The sequence below is a fragment of the Panthera uncia genome, chromosome A2 (assembly GCF_023721935.1).
Source record: "Panthera uncia isolate 11264 chromosome A2, Puncia_PCG_1.0, whole genome shotgun sequence".
Lineage (NCBI taxonomy): Eukaryota > Metazoa > Chordata > Mammalia > Carnivora > Felidae > Panthera > Panthera uncia.
In genome coordinates, this window is record NC_064816.1 from 71,574,490 (window position 1) to 71,598,732 (window position 24,243).

Here is a 24,243-nt window from a genome sequence, read left to right on the forward strand (position 1 = left end):
GTGCTTTTGGAAGATTGTATCTTTCAAGGAATTGGCCCATTTCATCTAGATTATCAAATTTGTGGGCATAAAGTTATTCACAGTATTCCTTTATTATCCTTTTAATACAGAATCTGTATTGACGTCTCCACCTTCATATCTGATATTAGTAATTTATGCCCTCTCTTTTTCTTAGTTAGCCTGCCTTATTGATTTTATTGATCTTTTCATAGAAGCATCTTTTTGTTTTGTTGATTTTCCCAGTTGATTTTTTGTTTGTTTGTTTGTTTTTGTTTTTGTTTTCATTGCTTTGCCCTAATTCTTATTACTTTTCTTCTGGTTGCTTTGGATTTAATTTGCTCATCTTTTCCCAATGGGGAAATTTATGTTACTGACTTTAGATGTCTCTCTTTTTTTTCTAAATTATGCATTCAATGCTATAAATTCCCCTCTAAACACTGCTTTTACTGCATGCCACGATTTTTGATAAGTTGTGTTTGCATTTTCACGTAATCAAAAATGCTTAAGATTACTTCTCAAGATTTATCTTTTGACCCATTTGCTATTTAGAAGTGTTGTTTACATTCCGTGTATTTGGGATTTTCCAGTTCTCTTTCTGTTATTGGTTTCTAGTTTAATCTGATTGTGGTCTGTGAGGAGGAGTGTTATGACTTCTGTTCTTTTGAATTTGTTGACATGTGTCTAATGGCCAAGACTGTGGTCTATCCTGGTGAATTTTCCATGTGAGTTTGAGAAAAATATTTATTCTTACTTTTACCTCCACAGTTTGTTTTTTTAAGCTTATTCATTTATTACTTTTGAGAGAGAGAGAGAGAGAGCGTGTGCATGCACACAAGTGGGGGAGGGGCAGAGAGAGAGAGGGAGACAGAATCCGAAGCAGGCTCCAGGCTCTGAGCTGCCAGCACAGAGCCTGACATTGGGCTCCAACTCACAGACCATCCAGGTGCCCCAGCCTCCACAGTTTAAAGGTGGGAGGGTGGACTGATGGGCAAAAAAAACACAAAAAACCAAGTGATTTGCCAAAGAATGAAAGACTGTTGGGTTAATTACTTCTTAACTATATATGCACATTAGAGTCTGAGTTACTTCTCAGACTCTAATGTGCATATATATACCCTGGGGAGATATTAAAACCCAGCTTCTGGCTCTAGATCTTTGGAGGGGCCCTAAACTTCATTTCTAAAAGGCTCCCAGGTGATATTGATGCTGCTTCGCTTTCAGTAGCAGGAGGTGAGAAGATCTCTTAGACAAGGGAGCCAAAAACTCTCATTTCATAGGAGGAAACTTGGAGCTCTGAGATCACAGGTGAGTTTCATCTTGCCCACAGGCACAGTGTGAACCTGCTATCCTGTAGTGGGGTTCTTCCTCTCATTCATCATTCTGTGTCTCTGTCTCTTTACTTTCTGGTCTGTCCAAAAGGACACAGAAGATCCAACGCTCATCATATTTTGTTATAGTCAAGAGAGTATACTGAACGGGTGCAGACTTGGGGACTCCAGAGTTTCTGAGGTTTGCATGAGCAGAGGATAATCTGCAGAAACTTTGGCTACATCTTTAATTAGACCCACTAGAGTTTTATGGGTGTGTCTAGATCATAATCGGAAAAGGCAAAATTAGAATTTGGTAGAAGGGCTAGACTTATTTCTTTCTTTCTTCCGTGGAGGCTGAACTGAGGGTTCCTGCACCTTTTTAGTCTGTGTAAAGCTTCCTGTCAGACATGAAGTAGTGGGACTTGAGCAATGTTTGGGTCCCAGTTGCTTTGCAAGAGATCTTAGGAACTCAGACTGGAAAGGTCAAAACTTGGAGTACTCGGTGCTTGGTTATGGATATCTAAATGCCTTGGGTTGGCCTTTCATCAATCCTTTGTGACTGAGTGATCAGCAGACTGGGAGAGGGACACGAGCAAGTGTTAGAGGAAGAGGTCATTTAGGCCCTGGAGAGAAGACAAGTGTCTCACATGAGGTCACTTAGGCCATGGGAATCATGGGTTGACCAGGTTATAGCTAGAGACCTCCTTCCATGCCTTCCTTGTAAGTTGGAGTCAATGAGGCATGGGGGCAAAAAGGGCATCGGGCACCCACCACGTGCTGCCATTTGTGGCACCTTTTTCTAGTTACGAATTACTGGAGATGATTGGAAAGAAGAAAATGTCTGTTTTTGGCTAAGATATTGCAAATTCCTGAGGATTAGGAAGGAGAGTTTTATAATGTTCAGAAACATGGTGGGGGGATCATTCGTTTTAAAGGATGGACAAAAAACAATGGTTTTACAGATTTTACCAAGGATAAATTTATATTCTATCTTAAATATTTAACTATAGAACATATCTAATAAAAGTTTAACAACTAATTTAATTAAACAATGGAGATTTTTTTGTTTTAAATTTCAATGTACAGATGCCAAAAGAAGATGTCAAATGAAAGCAGCAAGCAGTACAAGCAAGCCAAATATTTTTAAAATATAAGTTCTTATCTGGTTCTCCACTACAAGGACTGATTTATGCTTTATATTCACTGAATATATTTGTTAAAAAGGACAAGACACCTTTTAGACTAGGAAGCATTTGCTAATCATAGAGTCTTTGGCATTAAACATGGCCAAATTCTATTTTTTAAAAAACTTTTTAAATGTTGTATTCATTTTTTGAGAGAGAGAGAGAGAGAGAGACAGAGAGAGAGAGACAGAGAAGAGTGGGGGAGGGGCAGAGAGAGAGCGAGAGATAATCAGAAGCAGGCTCCAGATCAGATCTAGGCTGTCAGCAGAGAGCCTATGTGGGGCTGGAACTCAGGAACTGTGAGATCATGACCTGATCCAAAGTCTGATGCTTAACCGACTGAAGCACCCAGGTGCCCCAGAGATGGCCACATTCTAATCCTAGTTCTGCCTCTTACAGGTGTGTGACCTCTGAGCCATGGTGTTCTCCTCTATAAATAGGGGTAACACTAGGGATTGCTGGGGGTATTAAATGAGAAAATGTTTGCAAAACTATAACCCCAGGGCTTCATACATAGCGAATATTAGTAAATAATGTCATAATCATGGAACCAGTAAGAACAACAAAAAATAAATCATGAAATCAACAACGGTTTTGTTCAGATTCTCCAGAGGCCATCTCCATTGAGCTGGGAAAGTCAGAAGCAGAGATGTACCAAATGACGCCCCGGTTCAGAGGCTGCTAAAACTACATTTCCCAGCAGCCCCTGTTTCCAGAGTCTCGGTTTCTCTCATTTCCGGGTCTGTCATGTGACTCTCCGGCTGCATCATGGCGGAAGCAGAGGGGCAGGTAAATGCTGCAACTGTTAGGCCGGGGAGGGAGAGGCGAGGTGAGGTGATCCGGGCTCGGAGCCGAGTGTGTGGAAGTGCGGAGCTGCCAGAGGGCGAGGCAGGCCCACCGCGGGACGCGCGAGGGGCGAAAGGCCATTTCGGGGAGCAGAGGAGAGGGTGGGATGGCTGCTGTTGGAGGGCACCCGGGGAAAGCTCTCCGACACACCCCCGGCGTTGGAGGGGCGGCCTTGCTTTGTCGCTGCCCCTGTGACCTGTCTTCAGTGAAATTTTGGCTGGAAGGCAGCCTGGTTGTCCCAGGAACTGACTGCCCTTGGGAAGCGTCGAAGTGAAGACAGTGACAGTTGGTTTGCAGGAGGGCCAGGAGAGAGTAGATGATGAATTTTGTTTCGTACCTATTGTTTTTAGGTGCAAAGCTAAGTCAGCTGTGACGTGCAGCAGTGGTTAAGTGCATTTGTCCTGGAGCAAAAATGCCTAGGCTCCAGTGCTGGTTCTCTTTTTTCTTTTCTTTCTTTTTTTAAAATTATTTTATTTTTTTGAGAGAGAGAGAGAGAGAGAGAGAGAGACAGAGAGACAGAGCACGAGCGGGGGAGGGCAGAGAGAAAGGGAGACACAGAATCCCAAGCAGGCTCCAGGCTCTGAACTCTCAGCACAGAGCCCGTCGTGGGGCTTGAACCCACAGACGGTGAGATCATGACCTGAGCCAAAGTCGGACACCCAACCGACTGAGCCCCCCGGGCGCCTTTGGTTCTCTTTCTTAATATGTGACTTTGGGCTAGTTACTTAACTTTAAATATAAGATGGAGATATAAGAGTAACATTCTTGGAGAGTAAATAAGTTAGAGGGTAGAATAAGTTAGCACACCAGTTAAAGTGCTTAGTAAAAGTAGGGCTCAGTAAAAGTTACATGAGATTCTTTGTTGCTGACAGAACATCAGATGGCAGTGCCAGCCCACACATGGCTATGTGGGGTTGGAGTTTAGAGTAGTAGATAGTGAAGGCAAAAGAGTTATTTTCATACACGTGATAGTGGTAATCAAAGCTTAGTTGAAATGACACAGTACTATCAAGAAGACAGAAAAGTGCAAAGGCCAGAACTAATTGTCCATCTACAGGGTCATTTCAGGTTGGCACAGTTTTTCCTTACAAATTAACAAGGCCATCAGTTTCCATAATTGTCTCTAAAAAGTGGTGTATGATGAACTGTACCATAATGAAAGAAGTTTAGCTACTTGATAATTTATTATCAGTGGTATTAAGAATACCACTTGTAACATACTTCATTTATGTAATGCAGAGTTGCCCTAAGTACGTTTGATATACATCAGTAATTAAGAAATAAAGTAGAAATTTGGTTTGGGTGGTCGTTGTGGTAATAGGAGTGTTGCTACCAGCCACCGAAGCCTCCTTTTTTTGATTCAGTCACTTCAAAGGAAAAATGCTTGTTAAGCACATGCAGCTTCGTGAGTCATTGCTGGGTTTGATGATAGTGGTGAGATTGGTTTTCACACTGTTGGTCTTTCTGGTGGAAATAAAAGCTTATTTGTTGTTTGATTTCAAACCAAAACGGGGTGCCTGCGTGGCTCGTTCCGTTGAGTGTCCGAACTCAGATCAGGTCATGACCTCACGGTTTGTGAGTTCGAGCCCCACACTGGGCTTGTTGCTGTCAGTGCAGAGCCCGCTTTGGATCCTCTGTCCCCTTCTCTTTCTGCCTCTTCCCTGCGTACGCTCTTTCTCTCTCAAAAATAAATAAAACCAAAAGCCAAGACCTTAGATACAGGGTAGTAGAGATGGAGAGAGTTGCTCTCAGTATTTACTGCTGTTTTGTGCAGAAGTTTGGCAAAGCTGTCTGATATAAAAACACACATAGAAAGTTAGTGATATAGTAAGTATGCTTTGAATTTTGATGGTACTTTTCAGTGTAAAGCCTTCACATCACATTTGGTCCTCACAAAGTAATTCTGTGTGGTGAATGTTTGTTCTGATATATAAGTCAGGACCAGCACCTCCTATGTTCCAGGCCTGCCAGTGGCTTCCCATCACACTCTGAGGGAATGTCAGACTCCTTTATAATACCCTAGTTGCCCTACAGGACCTTGCCCAATTGTTCCTTATTCCTTTTCTCTGACTTCATTTTCTACTCTTCTCCTCTTCTCCCCTTTTGTCACTCTGCATCAGCTATACCTGGCTTTCTTACTGTTCCTTCAACAGGCTGGCCCGTTTCTACCTCAGGGCCTTTGCTCATGCTACACCCTTTATTGACCTCATGTATCCAGGGCTTTCTTCCGGGGTTCCTTCACGTCTTTGTCCACGTGTTATCTTTTTGAGTGAGACCTTTGATTGTTCTTTGAGACCTCTTCCTTGCATTATTTTTCTCCTTAGTGCTCATTACCATCTGACATAGTGTGTTTTAAAGTTTCTACTTATTTGTCCTGTGTGTTTCTGTGTTCATTTCTGTATATTCTCCCCATTTGAACATAAGCTTCACGACGGAAAGAATTTGTTCACTGCTGTTTGCCTGACACCTAGAGTAGTGCCACAATATGTGTTAAATGATTGAATTTTACACATACGCAACTGGAAATTCAGACAACATAAGTAATTTACTCAGGCTAATGTGTGTAATAAATTTCCAATCTTCTATTTCCAAATAGAAATGTGTTTTCCAGAGCTCATGTTTTTTTCCCACTAGAACACCCCACCTCTTAAAAAATACTTGAGAACCTAATTCTAATTTTTTTTTTTTTTTACTTTATGAAGTAGAATGAACCTTATCACCTTAATAAATTTCCTTCAAGTCATAATTTCACCTTTGACACTTCAACAGCCTGAATATAGTTAAAGCAGGCATTCATCTCCCCAACAGGGTCATTCTCAAAAAGACCAGTGGTCCATTGTCAATGGCAGAAAGAAGCAGACATTCACAAATTGTCGTTCTGTTTTTTTAAAGCTGGTAAATAATCGTACTTATGTTATCAGTTCTTTTAGATTAAAAATGGTTAGATTTTTCTCACCCTGGTTGATTTGTGCGGTAGGGAGCTGTTGAAATCTGGCCTTGTGTCTACAGAGTTTTGAAAGCTAAAAGTGCGTAAAAGCGGAGTTAAATAAATTTGTTAATTGTTCTGTTCGGCCCCCTTGAACCTTTTAGAAAATCTTTTTTTTTAATTATTTATTTTTAGAGAGAGAGAGAGAGAGAGCATGAGTCGGGTAGGGGCATAGAGAAAGAGAGAGAGAACTCCAAGCAGGCTCCCCACTGTCAGGGCAGAGCCCGATGCGGGACTCAAACCCACAAACTGTGAGATCACGACCTGAGACGAGATCAAGAGTCGGTCGCTCAACCGACTGAGCCACCTAAGCGCCCCAAACCTCTTAGAAAGTCTTGACCTAATTTTTCCCCCTAAAAAACTTTCAGACCTGAGATGGGTATTAAAATGAGCTGTGATGACAGGTTAGGGCAGAGGAAGCTTTTTTCTTGGCATCATGCACTGGAAATGCAGACCGCCTCCATGATGAGCAAGCCAAAAATAAATCTCTTCTCTTAACTTTTCTTTGTTTTTAATTTTTATTTATTATTTTTTAATTTTAGAAAAAGAGTGAGCAGGGGAAGAGTCGGGGGGGGGGGAGAGAGAGAGGGAGAGAGAGGGAGAGAGAGCGAGAGAGAATCTCAAGTAGGTTCCATGCTCAGCACAGAGCCCAGTGTAGGCCTCGATCTCATGATCGTGGTGACCTATGCCGAAATCAAGAATCAGACACTCAACTGACCGAGCCACCCAGGCGCCCCTCTCCTCTTAACTTTTCTGAGCCTTGTATTCTTTGATGATTGCTTTTTTTTTTTTTTTACCCTTTAATTTTAGAAAGAACCAAAGTAATAAGATCTGTATTGAATTAACATAATGTAAAATCGTTCATGGGCTCTCAAGCTACGAAATCACTTTTTTGGACATGATTGAACATTTTTTTAAGGCACTGGGAGGTCTTTATGCTGAGTACAGGGAAGGGAGTTCACAGAAATAACCACATGTGTATGGTTTGGAGAAAGGACTCACACCCTGTATTCTGCCTGGGAATTTTCTAACCAGCAGTTTTACTTAGTTCCAAAATGATTTACAGTTGACCTTCATGATCATGGATGCCCAACAGTATTTGTTGAGACCTCTCTTATGAATAACATTCTGCTTGGAGTCTGGTTGTTTGTATATTTGTCTTATGTCTACTACAGACTGCTGAGTCCTCAGGAACGAGGACAGAGCTCACTCATGCGTGCATCTCTCACAGGGCTAGTGCTTTACAGGTACTAGGTGCTTAGTAAAATGTTTAAATGAATTTATTCGGGAGGAGAATGAATGGCCTTCTGAATTGAAGATGTCAAATTGTAAGTGAGATGCAGTAGAATTTGTGTTATGTTAGCTTCACTTGAAACTTTCAAGAGTTATTCATTCAAATGTATTGTAGATGACATTTCCTAAATTCCTTACTCTGCCAGCTCCCCGGGTACCCTTTCATCTTTCCTACCAACCATCAGGGAACCTGGTCTATTAAAATATTTGACCATCTATTCCTTGACAGGAGAGGAGAGTTTCTTTTTTGAATTTTCCCTGTGCGTTTTAGAATTGAGGATTTTTTTTTTTTTTTTTTTTTTTTTAAGAGAGTGTGAGGGCAGGAGAGGGTCAGAGGAAGAGAGAGAGAATCCTTCAGTAAGCTCCAAGCTCAGTGCAGGGCCCAAATGGGGGGTTTGAGACCATGACCCGAGCCAAAACCAAGAGTTGGATGCTCAGCCGACTGAGCCACAGGAGCCCAGAATTTGGGGAAATTTTATCCTTTCTGTAGAGCATTTACTGATTATCAGATGACAGTTCATGAGCACGTACACACCCATGTGAGTGTGCCCCATGTGTAAAATAAAAATCACATCAACCAATACTTGCCTGTGGACAGAGGCATTTACGCTCTAGAAATCTTGTGAGTCTGAAATGAGATTATGTTAAAGTGGCCAGGTCAAAGTGCCTTATATGTGGGGCTAGAGTTTATTATCTAGACTTGGGCTTTGCTCAGTTATATACTATTCTCTTTTTTTACAGTTTGATAAAGATCTTTTGAAAGCAATTTGACTGATAACTAAAGGAAAAATAAAGCCCCAAACAAGCAGTTGCTAAAAGCACAGAGTCTGGGAAATTTTTAGAGGATCCACTCTTTCCTGTGTAACTAAAGTGTAGTCACAAATTAGCTAGATGTGGTTATTGCCTTATAAGTTTTTCTGCTCATCTTTGTCTGGGCTGATTGGCTGGAGTCCGGCATCACTATCTGATTACTAGCAGTCGCCCCAGTACCCACGTTACCACCTTGGGAGGGAGCACTCATCCAATCTGGGGCTCTGCGTTTCATGCATTCCCCATTCTTAGCTGTTCAGTCACGGTTGCCTTTGTTTCTGCCGGGGACCTGGTCCTCCTCGATGTTCTTGTTCCCAGATGCTTGTGATTCTAGGCTCTTATTTCAACTCAACAAATCCACATCTGTGAAGATGGCATGTTTGCGTGGGTCCTACCCAATTCCCCAAACTGACCTTATGCGATTGTGATGCGAAGTCAGATTTGGGGCTGGGTCACTGGGTGGCCTGGCTGGTCCCTTTTTCCACACTGGGCAGATGTCCAGATTTTCCTTCATTTGCAGAATATGATGAATGCTGGAGCTGAGCCGTGGGGGGTTAAGCGGGGTACCCTGAGTCTGCCCACTCTTGTCAGCCCCCCATGTACTCTTTCATCTTTCCTACTCAACCAGCCTACTGCCTGAGTGCCCCGAACTGGCCACAGCTCCTTTGAGCTTTTAGAAATTGAGGCCTCAGGGCGCCTAGGTGGCTCAGTCCATTAAGTGTCCAACTTCGGCTCAGGTCATGATCTCACAGTTTATGGGTTTGAGCCCTGCATTGGGCTCTGTGTCAACAGCTCAGAGTCTGGAGCCTGCTTTGGATTCTGTGTCTCCCTCTCTGCCCCTCCCCCACTCATGCTCTGTCTCTGCCTCAAAAATAACAATAAACAAAAATTAATTACATAGAAATTGAGGGCTCGATGATACCGGGATAGCAGGTACATATCACACAAAATATATCCTCTTGCCTCTGCCTGTGTCACATGTTGGGATCTCTCACACCCTGTCTTCCATTAAGCTCAGCTGTGTCCCAGTTTGTTGGCAAGGAGAGAAGGTGGCCGTGTAGCGTTGAGTGTTTCAGCTCTATCCCCAGGCCAGGCTGATTGCCCAGAGACTGGTCTCTGCTCTGTTTCTTCATCCTGCAGACAAGGGAGCTGGCCTTCCTCAGGCTCCAGCCTCCATTTCTCCCCCAAATTCTGCACCCTTCCCCAACAAATAGTGTGTATAGATTCAAGAGGTCACATGTCAAGCACCAAGATCATTAGGTTTGGATATATGCTTGAGTCTAGGGGATTGGTTTGCAACAGAAAGGTAAGGTAGCATTCCACTGTTGCCCAGATTTTATCTGGCTATATACTTGTCTCTCTGTGCCTTCTAGCTCATCATTTTTGCTTCAACCAGAACAGCACCATTTTATTATTGTGGTAAAATATGTGTAGTATTTACCACTTTAACCATTTTTTTTTTTAAGTTTTATTGTATTTATTTTGAGAGAGACAGAGACTGTGTGAGAGAGGGAGGGGCAGAGAGAGGGAGAGAGAGAATCCCAAGCAGGCTCCGCACCACCAGCTGGAGCCCGACGCGGGGCTTGAACTCACGAATCGTGAGATCATGACCTGAGCTGAAATCAAGAGTTGGACGCCCAAGCGACTGAGCCACCCAGGCGCCCCACCACTTTAACCGTTTTTAAGTGCATTGGCATTGTCAGTGCAGCTGTCCCCACCGTCCATCTCCAGAACTTCTCATCTGGACCTGTTAAACCCTATCCTATGCCCCCCACCCCATCCTCCCCCCAGCCCCTGCCAAGCTCTGTTCTACTTTCTGCCTCATGTACTTGGAACCCTGCAGTATGTATCTGGTTTATTTCACTTAGAAAACAGCACAGTTTTGTAACTTGTATTTTCATGATTTGTTTGAAGTTCTTGGAAAGATACAGAGTATGAAGCTAAAAAACGGTTGAAAACCACTGCCCCTTTCTAAACCACTGCCCCTTTCTAAACCGTAACCTTTCCCACTGTTCAGCCTGGCTTTTGGAGCCCTCTCTGGGACTTTTCATTTCATGTCTTCCGATTTGCCCCTCAGTCCCCAGGGCATTAAGCAGCGGGGCTTTTTGAGTGGATGAAGCAAGGAGGTAGTAGACCAGGCTCATTCCTGAAGTCACTCTTGCATGGCTTTGGTAGGATTGCGGGCAAAAGTGTTAATTTTTCTTGAGGCCGAAGCTCAGTTTGGGGGGTTCATGCTGGAGCAGGGGTAAGTTTGAGAATGTCCTGGAGTAAATGTTCTCACTGGTACCAACAGCCACAGGAAGCTTCTGTGAGAGACCGGTTTTCTTCTGCAGGCTCGGGTTTCTGAGAGTCTCATGCCTCGTGGTATCACAGCCTGGCACTGCATGGTTTTTGGTGCAGAGTCAAGCATATAATTTGATTTTGGGGCACCTGGGTGGCTCATTCGGTTGCGCCTCCGACTTCGGCTCAGGTCATGATCTCATCGTGGGTTTGAGCCCCACATCGGGCTCTGTGTTGACAGCTCTGAGCCTGGAGCCTGCTTCAGATTCTGTCTTTCTTTCTCTCTCTCTCTCCCTCTCTGCCCCTCCCCTGCTCACACTCTGTCTCTCAAAAATAAATAAAGGTTAAAAAAAATGTAAAAGAAAAGAATATAATTTGATTTTGAGTTTTTGGTTGAAGTCGGTGGGTGGAGACTTAAAAAGAATATAATTTGATGTTGAGCTTTTGGTTGAAATTGGTGGGTGGAGACTTAACGCTTTGGTTTTAACGAAGAACGTAAATGGAACATTTGTCCTTTTACCCTATGTGTCTATATGAATGTATCTCAAAAAAAAAAAAAACAAAAAACCCAAAAAACCTTCCTTAGGTTTAATGGCACCTTTCTGAAAAGAGTAATCCAGTGTTCCTTTAAAGTTCTTGAGCTGGGGATAGAAATCTAGGGGCAGGTCATTGGCATGGTCTTCAAGCCTTGTTTCTCGAATGTTAGTAACTTACTATTCAGGGACAGTCAGGGCCGGAAAGGGTGTCAGAAGTCATTAAGTTCAGCCTCTAAGCCTCAGTGTTCTTACCTCAGGGGTCATTAGGAAATTCTAAGATGCTGGGTACAAAGCATTTAGCATTGTGGGATATATATAATAGATGTTCAGTAAAGATGTCAGAATAGTGACTGTTAATAATAAATGGAGTGTGTCCAGAAGAGAAGGATCACGGTGGTAAGTGGATGAGAACCAGGATCTGGGGATGGTTAGCACAGAGGAAAAACAATTTAGAAGGGCAGGCATGATACGTGTCATTAACTCTCTGGAGAACTGTCAAGTAGTAGAAGAATTGGATTGTTTTATGTGTCTTTTTGGTGCCAAGAACAAAAAGTTCCTATGGCGAGATCGTAGCTCCAAATTAATAAGCATTTTCTAGTACTTAGAAGAACCTTACCGCGTCGGGGTGTGGAGGAGATTCTCATGTTCATCGTAGTTAATGGCACAACTACAATAAAATTCTTAATCACAAGTCACATTCGTCCCTGTTTCACAGATGGCCTCTCAGAGCAAGTACCGTATTGTCCACAAGGCTGTTGCAGAGGCAGCCTGTCACCTGCAAGGTTCTTAGGAATTTCCTATGAATGAAATTAAAATGTGTGCAAACACCAGATTTGTGTTTAGCCTGCTTTGCAACCAGAACTGAGTAATAGAAGCATCTAACTTTTGTTAAAATGTTTATTTTTTTCCTTGAAAAATATTAGTACTTTCCAAGATGTCCTTGCCCCATTTTTTTTCGTTCTTGTATAGCTCATGGATTGTTGCAAAATGCTTACATTCAGTGTCAGCATATTAGTTGTAACCTTTTATTGCTATTGATATCTATAAGTACGTTAAGTAAATCTTCATTTTGCTGACCTCTTTGAGGATGCGTGGCATCAGCAGATTCTCTCTTTCAGTGGACAGGTGAGAGATTAGCAGGATCGAGTCAATTTTTCCCTTTTTGCTTTGTTTTCTCCAGAACAGCAAGATTCATGCTCTAGCAAGAGGGAAACTGTGTTAAATGGCAGAATTCGTCTTCTGGCTAATGGTTTAAAGAGTGGATGTAAATTATATGGCTTGTTTGCACAACGGCTGATAGGTACCACTCTAGGGGAATTCTTTTGTAAAAAGCTGTTTAAGCAAGACCATCATTTTGACTCAACCAGATTAATAGCATAGTAATTAATAGCACAAGGGCTTTTCAGTATAAAAATTGGCTCACGGATAATTTGAGACGGCAGCTTCCTCTTCCCTTCCGTGATCAGTAAGCCTGCTTTGCTGGACCCGTTTCCATTTTTAGCGAAGGAAAGAGCCTTCTGTGTCTTCCCATGACAGTTCCCGCGGTCATTCGTCAGCCTGCTGACCACCCAAGGGAGGTCAGCAGGAGCAGTGGGTCTGAGTGGCCCCAGAGTGACCGTCTCAGTCCTGCCACACACGGGAAGTGGAGGGAGGCCTAGGAGGGTCACACCATGTGGAGTCCTTTCAACTGTGGTTGCAAATTACCTCCCAGCAGGGCAGGTGGGTGTTGGTGGTGGGGAAGTGGTGACCGTTTTCCCTCAAAAATATGTTATATTTTATTCTTTTGTCACCTCTTCTGACCATTCTCCCCCTCTGTGCTTTGCAGGAAACTGAGTCTCTCGAAGAATCTACAGATGAGTCTGAGGTAAGGTGGGTGGTTCAGGAGCCTGAGGATTTCTTGTCGCCACATGATCCCGTGCTTGTTTTGCCTCGTGGGGACTGGGGTGCAAAGGGCAGTACGTGATTGAACCTTGGGGAACAACATGCCAGTTGTCTTCAGAAATATATTAAAAAATTTTTTTAAGGCTTACTGATTTTTGAGAGAGAGAGAGAGAGAGAGAGACAGAGATAGAGAGACAGCGTGACTGGGGAGGGGCAGAGAGAGAGGGAGACACAGAATCCCAAGCAGGCTCCAGGCTCTGAGCTGTCAGCACAGAGCCCGATGCAGGGCTTGAACTCACAGACTGTGAGATTATGACCTGAGCCGAAGTCAGACGCTTAACTGACTGAGCCACCCAGGTGCCCCCCAGTCTTCAGAAATATTAAATGGATCGGCTTAAATAAGCAGGAGAAGGAACAAAACACTTTCTCCTGATCTTGAATAGTACTTTAACCCAAAGTGCCTTGGCAGTGGGAAATTTGATACAAAGTTTTACAAACTAATCTTGGCCTCTTTAAAAATCTGAATTTAAAACAACCGCTATAGGTTCTACCATACTTATTTTTTTCTTCATTCTTTTAACGAGTATGGCATGCTCACTGGTGTAATTTATCAATCACCAAAATTAGAGTTTAGTTCATAAAATAAAAAGGAGGAAAGTCACTTCCTTAAAAACTGTTAAGAAGCCAAGTTTTGTTAAAGTTTGTATTTTAAGGAGAATAAAGTAATATATAAGGTGGGCTTTTTAAAACAAATTTCTTTTCAAGACTATGCATAGGAAATAGGTTTAAGCATAACAGAAACTAATGAACCTACCAATTTTATGGATGGACTTATTGATAATAATACTTATATTGTTTCTTTATACTATTTCATTTAGCTCAGAGGATTGAAAAAAATATGTGTGATAACCTGCTGGAAATTCACACCAATGTGACTATAGCCAGTATAATGTATAAATTCAGGTTGATACTGCATATAGTTATTATATGGAATTTGTTTCCTTTTTCAAGGAAAAGGTGGGCTTAAACATATTCATCTGGAGAACATCTTATATGTTATGCTATTATGTGTTTGTAGTTCGGTGCTGCAGGCATGGTTCCTAATACCTTTACTACTAAAGACCTGTGATAATCTCTTTGGGGCTCCTGATAAGGCACTGCAGAGTTTGCTTATAGATATGGCATAACACTTGTTAATTTTTTTGTGTGTATTCATTTGTTTTTGAGAGACAGACAGACAGACAGAGACAAGATTGTGAGTCTGGGAGGGGCAGAGACAGAGAGAGAGGGAGACACAGAATCTGAAGCAGGCTCCAGGCTCTGAGCTGTCAGCACAGAGCCCGACATGGGGCTCGAACTCACGGACCCTGAGATCATAACTGGAGCCAAAGTCGGCCGCTTAACCGACTGAACCACCCAGGCGCCCCAAGGTTGTTCTTTTAAAGTTGAACAAACCGAGACCCTGCAGGTAACCTGTCGTAATGTCGTATAGCAGGTTCACGGGAGAAGTGGATTCAAACTCCAGCCCCCAGCATTTTGCTGTCTAGCTCTGATAGGTGGGGACTGAGGAAACTGGAGTCCGGCCTCAGGTTCATATCTCAGCTGTACTTTGTACCTGCTGTGTGGCCTTGGAGGTAGCACCCAGCTCCTCTGTTCCTCAGTTTCCTCTTACGGAAAATGGGGTCGTTGCTGACTGTGTGGCTGCCGTGACGATCAGGTAAGATTGCTCTTTGCACAGCATCTTGTATGGTGCTAGCACCTGGGAAGCAAGCAGTCCACGTAGGCTAGTGATTCTCAGCTTGTGTTTTAAAGGTAGTGCTGGTGCCCATTCTACAGCCTGGGGCTTCCACTTGAGGGCTTGGAGAGGCTCCCCGAGACCCTGGGAAAGCAGGTGTTCTCCCCGATACTGTGGCTTCTAATGGGTCCATGGGCCAGCGAGGTAGTCAGGCTGGTGGTGGACAAGTCTGGGCTTTTCGGTGTAGCGAGTTGGTTTATAATCCAGCCTTTGGAGCATTTTGTCTTGGGTTTGTCCATTTGAATCACTTTCCGGTTACAGGATTGAGATTGTGAGACACTGCTCAGTTGCCGAAGAATCTTTATTTTTCCTTTTCTCTTCTTCCCACTAGGTTTTATAATGGTTAATTCAACTTGCACAGGGCAGGCCTTTCCTCCTTATTCTTCTGCCTTTTCTTTATTCAAGTGCTCAGGTGTTTTTCCATTTCTTTTCTTTTTTCTTTTTTTTAAATTTTTAATGTTTTTTTTTTTTTTATTTTTGAGAGAGAGAGACAGAGAGAGAGAGAGACAGAGACAGAGTGTGAGCAGGGGAGGGGAGAGGGAGGGGAGAGGGAGACACAGCATCCGAAGCAGGCTCCAGGCTCCGAGCTGTCAGTTCAGAGCCCGACGTGGGACTCGAACGCACGAACCATGAGATCATGACCTGAATACGACATGTCCGAATACGGACACTTAACCGACTGAGCCACCCAGGCGCCCCAGTATTTTTCCATTTCTGCAAGCAACAGTATTTAGCGTTTTCAGCCATGGAATTGTAACAATTTATCTGTTTCCTTATGAAATGCTGCATTTCTTATAGACAGCTTTTATATTGGGAAGACCCTAGTGTTAGGTTATTCTAAAGTTGTTACTTAAAACATTTTTAAATTTATTTTTAATTAAAACATTTTTAATTGTGGTAAACTACACATAACGTAGAATTTGCCGTCTTAACCATTTTTAAGCGTACAGTTTAGTATTGTTTAGTGCAGTCACGCTGTTGAGCGAACCTACCTCCGGAACCTGTTCATCTTGCACAACTGAAATTCTGTGCCCCTTGGATTACAGCTCCCCATTCTTCCACCCTGCAGCCCCTGGCAGCCACCACTCTACTTTGTGTGTTTAGGAGTCTGACCACTCTAGGTGCTTCATGTGAGTGGATTCATGCCGTACAAGTATTTGTCTTTTTGTGACTGGCTTATTTCATTTAGCATCACGTCCTGAAGGTGCATCTGTTGTATTACCTGTGTCAATTCCCCCTTTTTTTTTTCTCTTAATTTTAATTTATTTTTGAGAGAGACAAAGTGCGAGCAGGGGAGGGACAGAGAGAGAGGGAGACAGAATCCAAAGCACGTTCCAGGCTCTGTGTCATCACAGAGCCTGTTGCAGGGCTCCAACCCACGAACGGCGAGATCATGACCTGAGCTGAAGTCAGATGCTTAACGGATTGCGCCCCTCCTTCTTTTTTAAGGCTGAATAATATTCCATGGCATATACAAACCACATTTTACCTAGTCATCTCTGATGGGCACTTGGGTTGCTTTTACCCTTTTGTTTTTGTGAACAACGTGACAATGAACATGAGTGTAAAACTATCTCTTTGAGGCAACTGCTTTTATTTCTTTGGGGTATGTACGCAAAAGTGGAATTGCTGGATCATGTGGTAATTCTATTTTTAATTTTTTTTGAGGAACCACTCTACTATTTTCCATAGAGGCTGCACCATTTAATGTTTCTAGCGGTAGGGCACAAGGGTTCTGGTTTCTTCGCATCCCTGCCAACCCTTGTTTTTTCTGTTTTTCTGTTTGTTTGTTTTTATAGCAGCCATCCTGACAGGTGTGAAGTGATATTGTGGTTTTCATTTGCATTTCCTTGATGATTCAGTGGTGCTGAGCACCTCTTTACAAGCTTGTTGGCCATTTGTATATTTTCTTTGAAGAAATGTCTATTCCAGTCCTTTCCCCATTTTTTAATCAAGTTCCTTGGGTTTTTGTTGTTGAGGAGTTCTTTGTATATGCTGGATGTTAATCCTTGTCAGATAGAGATAGATATGGATAGATCCTTATCGGAGATAGATAGATAAACCTGTTGTCTTTATCTATAAGTCAACAACCTGTGAGTAGGATATATGGGTAGATGGATTGACGTACAGCTATAGATCTGTAGAGTTGTGATTTAACTGTATCTATATAAAGAATATACATAATGTAATGTATAAAGTATATATTTATCTATATATATATATATCCCTATTCAGTTATACAATTTACAATATTTAAATAATTTCTCCCTTTCCATGGGTTGCCTTTTCGCCATGGAGCATGTTGTTTGATGCATAGAAGTTCTAAAATTTTGATGTAGTCCACTTTATCTATTTTTGCTTTTTTCCCTGCCTTTTGGTGTCGTATCCGAGACATCATCGACAAATCTGGTGTTACAAAGCTTTTCCCTTATGTTTTCTTCCAAATTCTCATTTTGTGTGTTCAAAAAAGGAAAACGAACTGAGTGCCCAGGTGCACTCAGGTTGGGGCACCTGAGTGGCTCAGTCGGTTGAGCGGCCAACTCTTGATTTCAGCTTAAGTCATGATCGCAGGATTGTGAGATCGAGCCCCATGTCCTGCAGTGTGGAACCCGCTTGAGATTCTCTCTCTCTCCCTCTGCCCCTCTCCCCTGATCGCTCGTGCTCTCTCTCTAAAACAACAACAACAAACCAAACAACCCAAAACTGTCTGTGCTTTTTTCATTGTTCTTCGAACCTGCAACCACATAAAATGAAATTGCTGGGTGTAGTATAAGGTGTATATGTCACCATATAAAACTTGTAAGAATTTTAAATTGTACTTTGCAGTTAAAGTGGAAATTCAAAACCATATTTCAACCAAGGGAGTATGTTATTTTTTTAATGTTTGTTTATTTATTTTGAGAGAGAAAGTATGTGAGCAGGGGGAAGGGCAGAAAGAGGGAGAGAGAGAATCCCAAGCAGGGTCTGCACTGTCAGACCCGGGATTCGATCCCACGACCCTGGGATTATGACCTGAGCTGAAATCAAGAGTCAGATGTTTAGCTGACTGAGCCACCCAGGTGCCCCTAGTATGTTACTTAATAGGTAACACAGTTAAGGGTCTTGCATTCATCTTAATACTAAATGACTTGTGGCAAATTTTGTGGGATAACCGAAGTGGTCCTCATGTCTAGTATTTTTTGTTTCTAATATATAGTCTGCTGTTTATCCCACCTTCATATCATAAGCCAGACTATTTCTTAAATGGTGCTTTACTCTTGAAAAACATAACAAAGAAGTCTGTGTTCAAAAGAACTTCATTCCCATTTTGAAGCTCCAAGATCTTGTGAGTACTTAGGGATGATTGCTGTGGCATAGGTCGTGGCAGAGTGCTACGGGAGCACAGAGGAGTGGATGATTGGTCGGGAACGGCTTCATTTGGGGTCTCCAAGAATTAAATATGGAAGACGAATCTAGGCAGAAAGGCTGGGCAAGTCTTCAGGAAGAAACCGAGTCATGAAAGTGCATGTGTGTTCAGCCAACCGTGAGGCACTCCCTGTGGCTAGAATTTGGAGGAAGTTGGGGAAATGAGGCTGGATGAGGAAACTAGGGTGAGGTTGTGAAGCTACTAACATGTCAGACCAGACAGTTTGGACTTGATCCCGTGGACACTGGGGAGCCAGCTAAAGCCTTGATTGTTAAGGGTGGAGATAGGGGCCGGTGATAGATAAACTGGAAGGAGCGACCCATGATCAGAAGTTCTAGTGCAGGCCCCAAAAGAGAGAAGTAGGGGTGTAGCGATCTGAGCTGGGCAGTAGCAGAAGACAAAGAGGAAATGTTTCTCCAGTTCACTCAAAGGGAAGTGTGGGATAGTATGTGGCCGACGGTCTGGGTGGAGAGTCAAGAAGATTCCAAAGCATCCAGTTCAGCTGTGTTGTAGGAAACTGCATAAACTCCACTAGTAGTTAAAGTTTTGAAAAAGACATTTTAAACCTGGAGTTTGGGCGCCTGGGTGGCTCGGTCAGTTAAGCCTTCGACTCTTGATTTGGCTCAGGTCATGATCCCTGGATCGTGGGATCAAGCCCCATGTTGAGCTCTGTGTTGAGCATGGATCCTGCTTAAGATTCTCTCCCCCTCCCTCTGCCCCTCTCCCCTACATACACTCTCTCTCATACTCTCTCTCTCTCTCTCTCTCTAAAAAACAAACAAAAAACAAAACAACAACAAAAAACCCCTGAAATTGATATCTCTATATTCAGGTTTTTTTCTTCTAAAGTGGTGCCTTCTAATCCATTCCTGATTCTTCTTATAATGGTTTTGTTCGAGCTGAAACAAATAATATGCTTTCATATTAAATATGCTTTTAAAGAAAAATAAATGAGCAAACTAGTATCTGGGATTTTGTTCTTAAAATCTCACAAGTTACTGCTTATAGAAGAAAGTTCTGAGCTCTCCTTGGAGCAGAGATGGTGTATTGGAATGAGCAGTGTTCACGCTCTACTTTGATAATGAAGATTATTACAAAACCAGACTCATTTAGTGTAAGAAACAGCTCTTGGCACTTTGGTGAGCTCTTTAGGTACAGTAACAAGTCCAAGATTTGGCCCTGATTATTGCTTCTATTTTACAGATGAAGAGACAGACTTACAGTGTTTAGGTAACTGGCCAGGCTCACCTGCTGGTAAATGGATTTGAATCCTGCAGTCTGACTCCAAAGCCTGGTCTTCTACTGTGTAGTTACAATGTCTCCAACTTCACTGTGACCTCTCTAATTTTATTCCATACTCTTCTCTGTGTGCCTTTGTAGAATTGGGCAAGATTAAGAAAAAACTCCCTTGGAACTCCTGCCTGTGTATAAAATGATATTTTGGGTGATGTTACAGATTTTGGCTTGTTCACCTAGTAGGAAAAAATACCAGTTTCAGAATCTTGGAACTTTGCTTCTTTTCTGGGGAATAGAGAATTGTCTTGTTAATTTATATATAACGTTAATAATTATAATAAATTCCTGTTTTGCCATAAAATAAATAATGTTACCAAAATAAATAATGTTACCTATTTAGAAAATAATAACATAAACATTTATAAAATATTTATAAAGTAAATGTTAGGTATAAGTTTGTCTCCTTTGAAAAGTACATCCATCTTTGTGTGCAGACATTTAGCTACAAGAGTGTTCATTGCAACTTTGTTTATAATATAAAAATTTAGAAACAGGCTAAATATCCAGAAAGGAATTGTATTATCTTTATAATTGGTAAGAGCTTTTTACAAAAATGTCATTTAGAGCAGAGGCTGGCAAGCTTTTTCTGTAAAGGTCTAGATAGTAAATACTTAAAGCTTTGCAGACAAAGAGGCAGTACTGAGGATATTATGTAGGTATGTAACCATATAAATATGTAAAAACATGCTCGAAATCTGTACCAGAACAGGCATCTGGCTAGATGGGCTGGTTGTAGTTTACTGATTCCTGATTTAGAGTATAATCCAGTTTTTCTCCACCCTCCAAAATCCACATGTAAGCATAGAAAAAAAAGATCACAAGACCATGTTGTCATTGGATCATGTGATTCTTATTTACTATCATTATTTGCCTTAATTTTCTAAAGTTTTGCAAATAGGCATTACTTACATACTTAGCAAAACAATATGATTGTTTTTTTTAACAAAACATATTAATCTCTGCACATAATGTTACTGTGTTATGTGTCGATGTTACAGAACTTTTGGGTTGCATAGCAATGGGACTCAAAATGAAACTGCACTGTCCTCCCTTTCTTACCTCAAACTCAAACTAGGGAGTTAGGAGAAAAGGTTTGGTTTGTTTCTTGCTGTCTTTATTTCATCCAAGATTACGTAAGGCAAAAATTGCTCTTAACTCTAGTGTACATTTTTTCCTGAAGATTTTCTAAATGTAATTTATTGTCAAGTTAGCTAACGTAACAGTGTATATAGTGGGCTCTTGTCCATCAAGTGAAGAACGGACAAAGAAGATGTGGTTGTATATATACAACGGAATACTACTTGACAATGAAAAAGAATGAAGCCTTGCTATTTGCAAAACGTGGATGGAAGTGGAGTGTATTATGCTAAGTGAAATAAGTCAGAGGAAGACACATATCCTATGTTTTCACTCATATCTGAAGATTTTTTTTAAGTTTTAATTTTGAGATAAATGTGGAGTCACATGCGGTTAGAAGAAATAATAGAGAGATTCTGTATATAATGTATATAACATCTCGCATAACTTTGGTGCAACATCACAAGCAGGAAATCAATATTGATAACAATACAGGGACTTGATTCCGATTTCATGAGTTTTACATGCGACTGTTTGTGCATGTGTGCGTACATGTGTTAGTTCTATGCGCTTCTTTTTTTTGATATTTTTTTACATATTTGAGAGGGAGTGCAAGCAGGGGTGGGGCAGAGAGAGGGAGAGGGAGAGAGAATCCCAAGCAGGCTCCATGCTGTCTGTGCAGAGCCTGACACAGGGCTCGATCCCACGAACCAGGAGATCATGACCTGAGCTGAAATCAAGAGTCGCATGCTTAACCGACTGAGCCACCCCGGGGCCCACTTGTGTGCACTTCTGTCACATGTGAAAAGTCAGGTGATCACCTCTGCAGTGAAGATGCAAGAGCAGTTCACCACAAGGTTCGCTTATATAATCACGCCCGCTCCCTCCCCAGCGCCAGCCCTTCTCTCTCTCCGTAGTTTTGTCATTTCAAGCACATTATATGAATTGAACCACACAGTGTGTAATGTTTCCAGATTGACTTTTTCCCACTCTGCCAATTTGTCTTTGAATTGGCATGGTTTGGTCATTCACATTTAAGGTAATTATTGATATTTTGGGGCTTACGTCTGCCATCTTTTACTTTCTGGTTCCTCTGCTTTTCATTTCTCTTGTTTCTTGTTTCTTCCCTGTGAGTTAATTGAAACTCTTTTTTAAATATTCTTAAATATTTCTTAAAACGTATCCATAGTTCTTTTTTTTTGAGTGTATTACTTTGTATGGTTTTCTTAATGTTGCTCTAGGTATTAAAATATGCATATATAACGTATCCGGCTACTGGTGTCCTTGATATTTTACCACTACTGGTCAAGTATGAAAACCTTACTTCCATTTACGTCTGTCTCCTGTTCCCACTTTTTAAACACAGTTGTCTTAAATATTTACATTCATTGAGCACCCATGTCAGAGAGTTGTTATTAAACTTTTTCTTCAACTATATCTTAAAAACTCATAACAAGAAGGATAATTTACCCCAATTTTTACCCATTCCTGTGTTCATTTTAAAGTTCTAAGCCTCCAGGGCGCCGAGTCGCTCAGTGACTTAAGTGTCAGACTTCAGTTCAGGGAATGCTCTCACGGTTTGTGGGTTTGAGCCCCGTGTCCGGCTCAGTGCTGACAACTCAGAGCTTTGGAATCTGTGTCTCCCTCTCTCTGCCCCAGCCCCGGTTGTGCTCACTCCCTCAAAAATAAATAAACATTAAAAAAAGAAAGTCCTAAGCTTTGTGTTATCTTCTATCTTCTGTTTCTTCCTATTTAGAAAACTTCTTTAGCCATTCTTTAGGCTTTCATTTTTGAGGGATATTTTCACCAAGTATCACCAGATATTCACCAAAACATTTGTGGTCGACAATTCTTTTCTTGAAAACTGCTCTGCAGTCCCTTCTGGCCTCTGTCATTTCAAATGACAGTTGTGCTGTCATTGATGCTTCTCTATAAGTAATGTGTCCTGTTTCCCAGGCTGCCTTCAAGATTTTTTTTTTTTTTTTCCTTAGTTTCCAGAAGCTTAATTATGATGTCTCTTGGTGTGGCTTTCTTTGATTTGTCTTAACTGGAGTTTGCTCAGCTTCTTGAATCTGTAAGGTTATGTCTTAGACCAAATTTGGAAAGTCTTCAGCCATTATTTCTTTGACTACTTTTTCAAATTCACTCCCTCTTCTTCTGGGACTTGAGTAATTTGAATGTTAGCTCTTTTGTTATTGTCCCACAGGTCCCTGAGACTCTGGTCATGTTTTTTCACTCAGTTTTCTTTCTCTTGTTCAGATTGGTAAATGCTGTTGATCTGTTCTCAGGTTCATTGGTTATGTTCTCTGTCATCTCTACTCTCCTGTTGAGCCCATCCACTGAGTTATTTCCTTTGGTTATTTTATTTTTTAGTCCTAAAGTTTCCATGTCTTTTTTTTTTTTAACTTCCATTTCTTTGCTGAAATACTACTTCATTGGTTTCAAGAGAATTTATAATTGCTTGCTTATTGAAGCACTTTTACGATGGTTGCTTTAAATATCTTTTTTTTAATGTTTATTTTTAAGAGAGAGAGAGAGAGCATGAGCAGGGGAGAGGCAGAGAGATAGGGAGAGAGAGAATCGCAAGCAGGCTCTGTTCTATCAGTATGGAGCCTGATGCCGAGTTTGATCCCATAAACCACAAGATCATGACCTGAGCTGAAATCAAGAGTTGGATGTGTAACCGACTGAGCTACCCAGGTGCCCCAGTGATGGATGCTTTACACTTGATCTTAGCCAAAAGGCTGAGAAGTGATGATGATGGTTGCTTTGAAATCCTTGCCAGAGGGGCACATGGGTAGCACAGTTGGTTGAGCCTCCAACTTTGGCTCAGGTCATGATCTCTCACTTCATGGGTTCAAGCCCTGTGTCAGGCTCCAGGCTAACAGCTCAGAGCCTGGAGCCTGCTTTGGATTCTGTGTCTCCCTTTGTCTGCCCCTCCCTTGGTTGCACTTTCTCTCTCTTCTCTCCCTCTCTCAAAAATAAACAAACATTAAAAAAAATTTTTAAATCCTTGCCAGAGAATTCTAACATCTGATTCATTTCATTCTTACAATATGCATTTTAATCAAACTCTGTAAATCCTGAAGAGTCATCAATTATTTCAACTTCTTCAAGTCCCTTTCCTTATGTACCGTGTATCGTGCTGAAAGCTCTGCATGGAGTATTCCCTCCAATATGATCCATAATTCTATCAGGTACTATAGTAGGCAGGAGAGGTTGGCTATGCTACAGTAACAATCAGTTCCAAAATTTTAACAGCTTAACACAACATGGATTTGCTTCTGAGTAGAACCAGTGGTGCAGGGAGAGGAAGTTGTGGCATCAACAACTCAGAAATGTCCTCATCTTCTGTAGGGTCTTGCCTGTTAATGGACCAGAAATGATGTGCCATGGAGTACTTTGGTCACAGAGCTGAAACCTGAGGCAGCTCTGCTCTGGGCAGAGATGTATTTTCTTAGACCTGGCTTCCTCTGAGTATAGGTTCCTAGGGTATCGTTTAATTAGAAGTGTATTCCACCTTATCTGGAGAGAGTTTAGTGT

At 41.8% G+C, this 24,243-nt stretch overlaps 1 protein-coding gene across 2 annotated transcripts in view; it reads left to right on the forward strand.

The window, feature by feature from the left end:
* The first annotated feature begins 3,232 nt into the window (after positions 1–3,232).
* Positions 3,233–24,243, forward strand: part of VPS41 (VPS41 subunit of HOPS complex) — a 186,362-nt gene continuing 165,351 nt past the window's right edge. For both annotated transcript variants that reach the window (XM_049642757.1, XM_049642758.1), the window contains exons 1-2: positions 3,233–3,283; positions 13,071–13,109. In XM_049642757.1, coding sequence (XP_049498714.1) covers positions 3,263–3,283; positions 13,071–13,109 — 60 coding nt within the window. In that variant the 5' untranslated portion in view covers positions 3,233–3,262. The remainder of the gene's footprint in view (positions 3,284–13,070; positions 13,110–24,243) is intronic.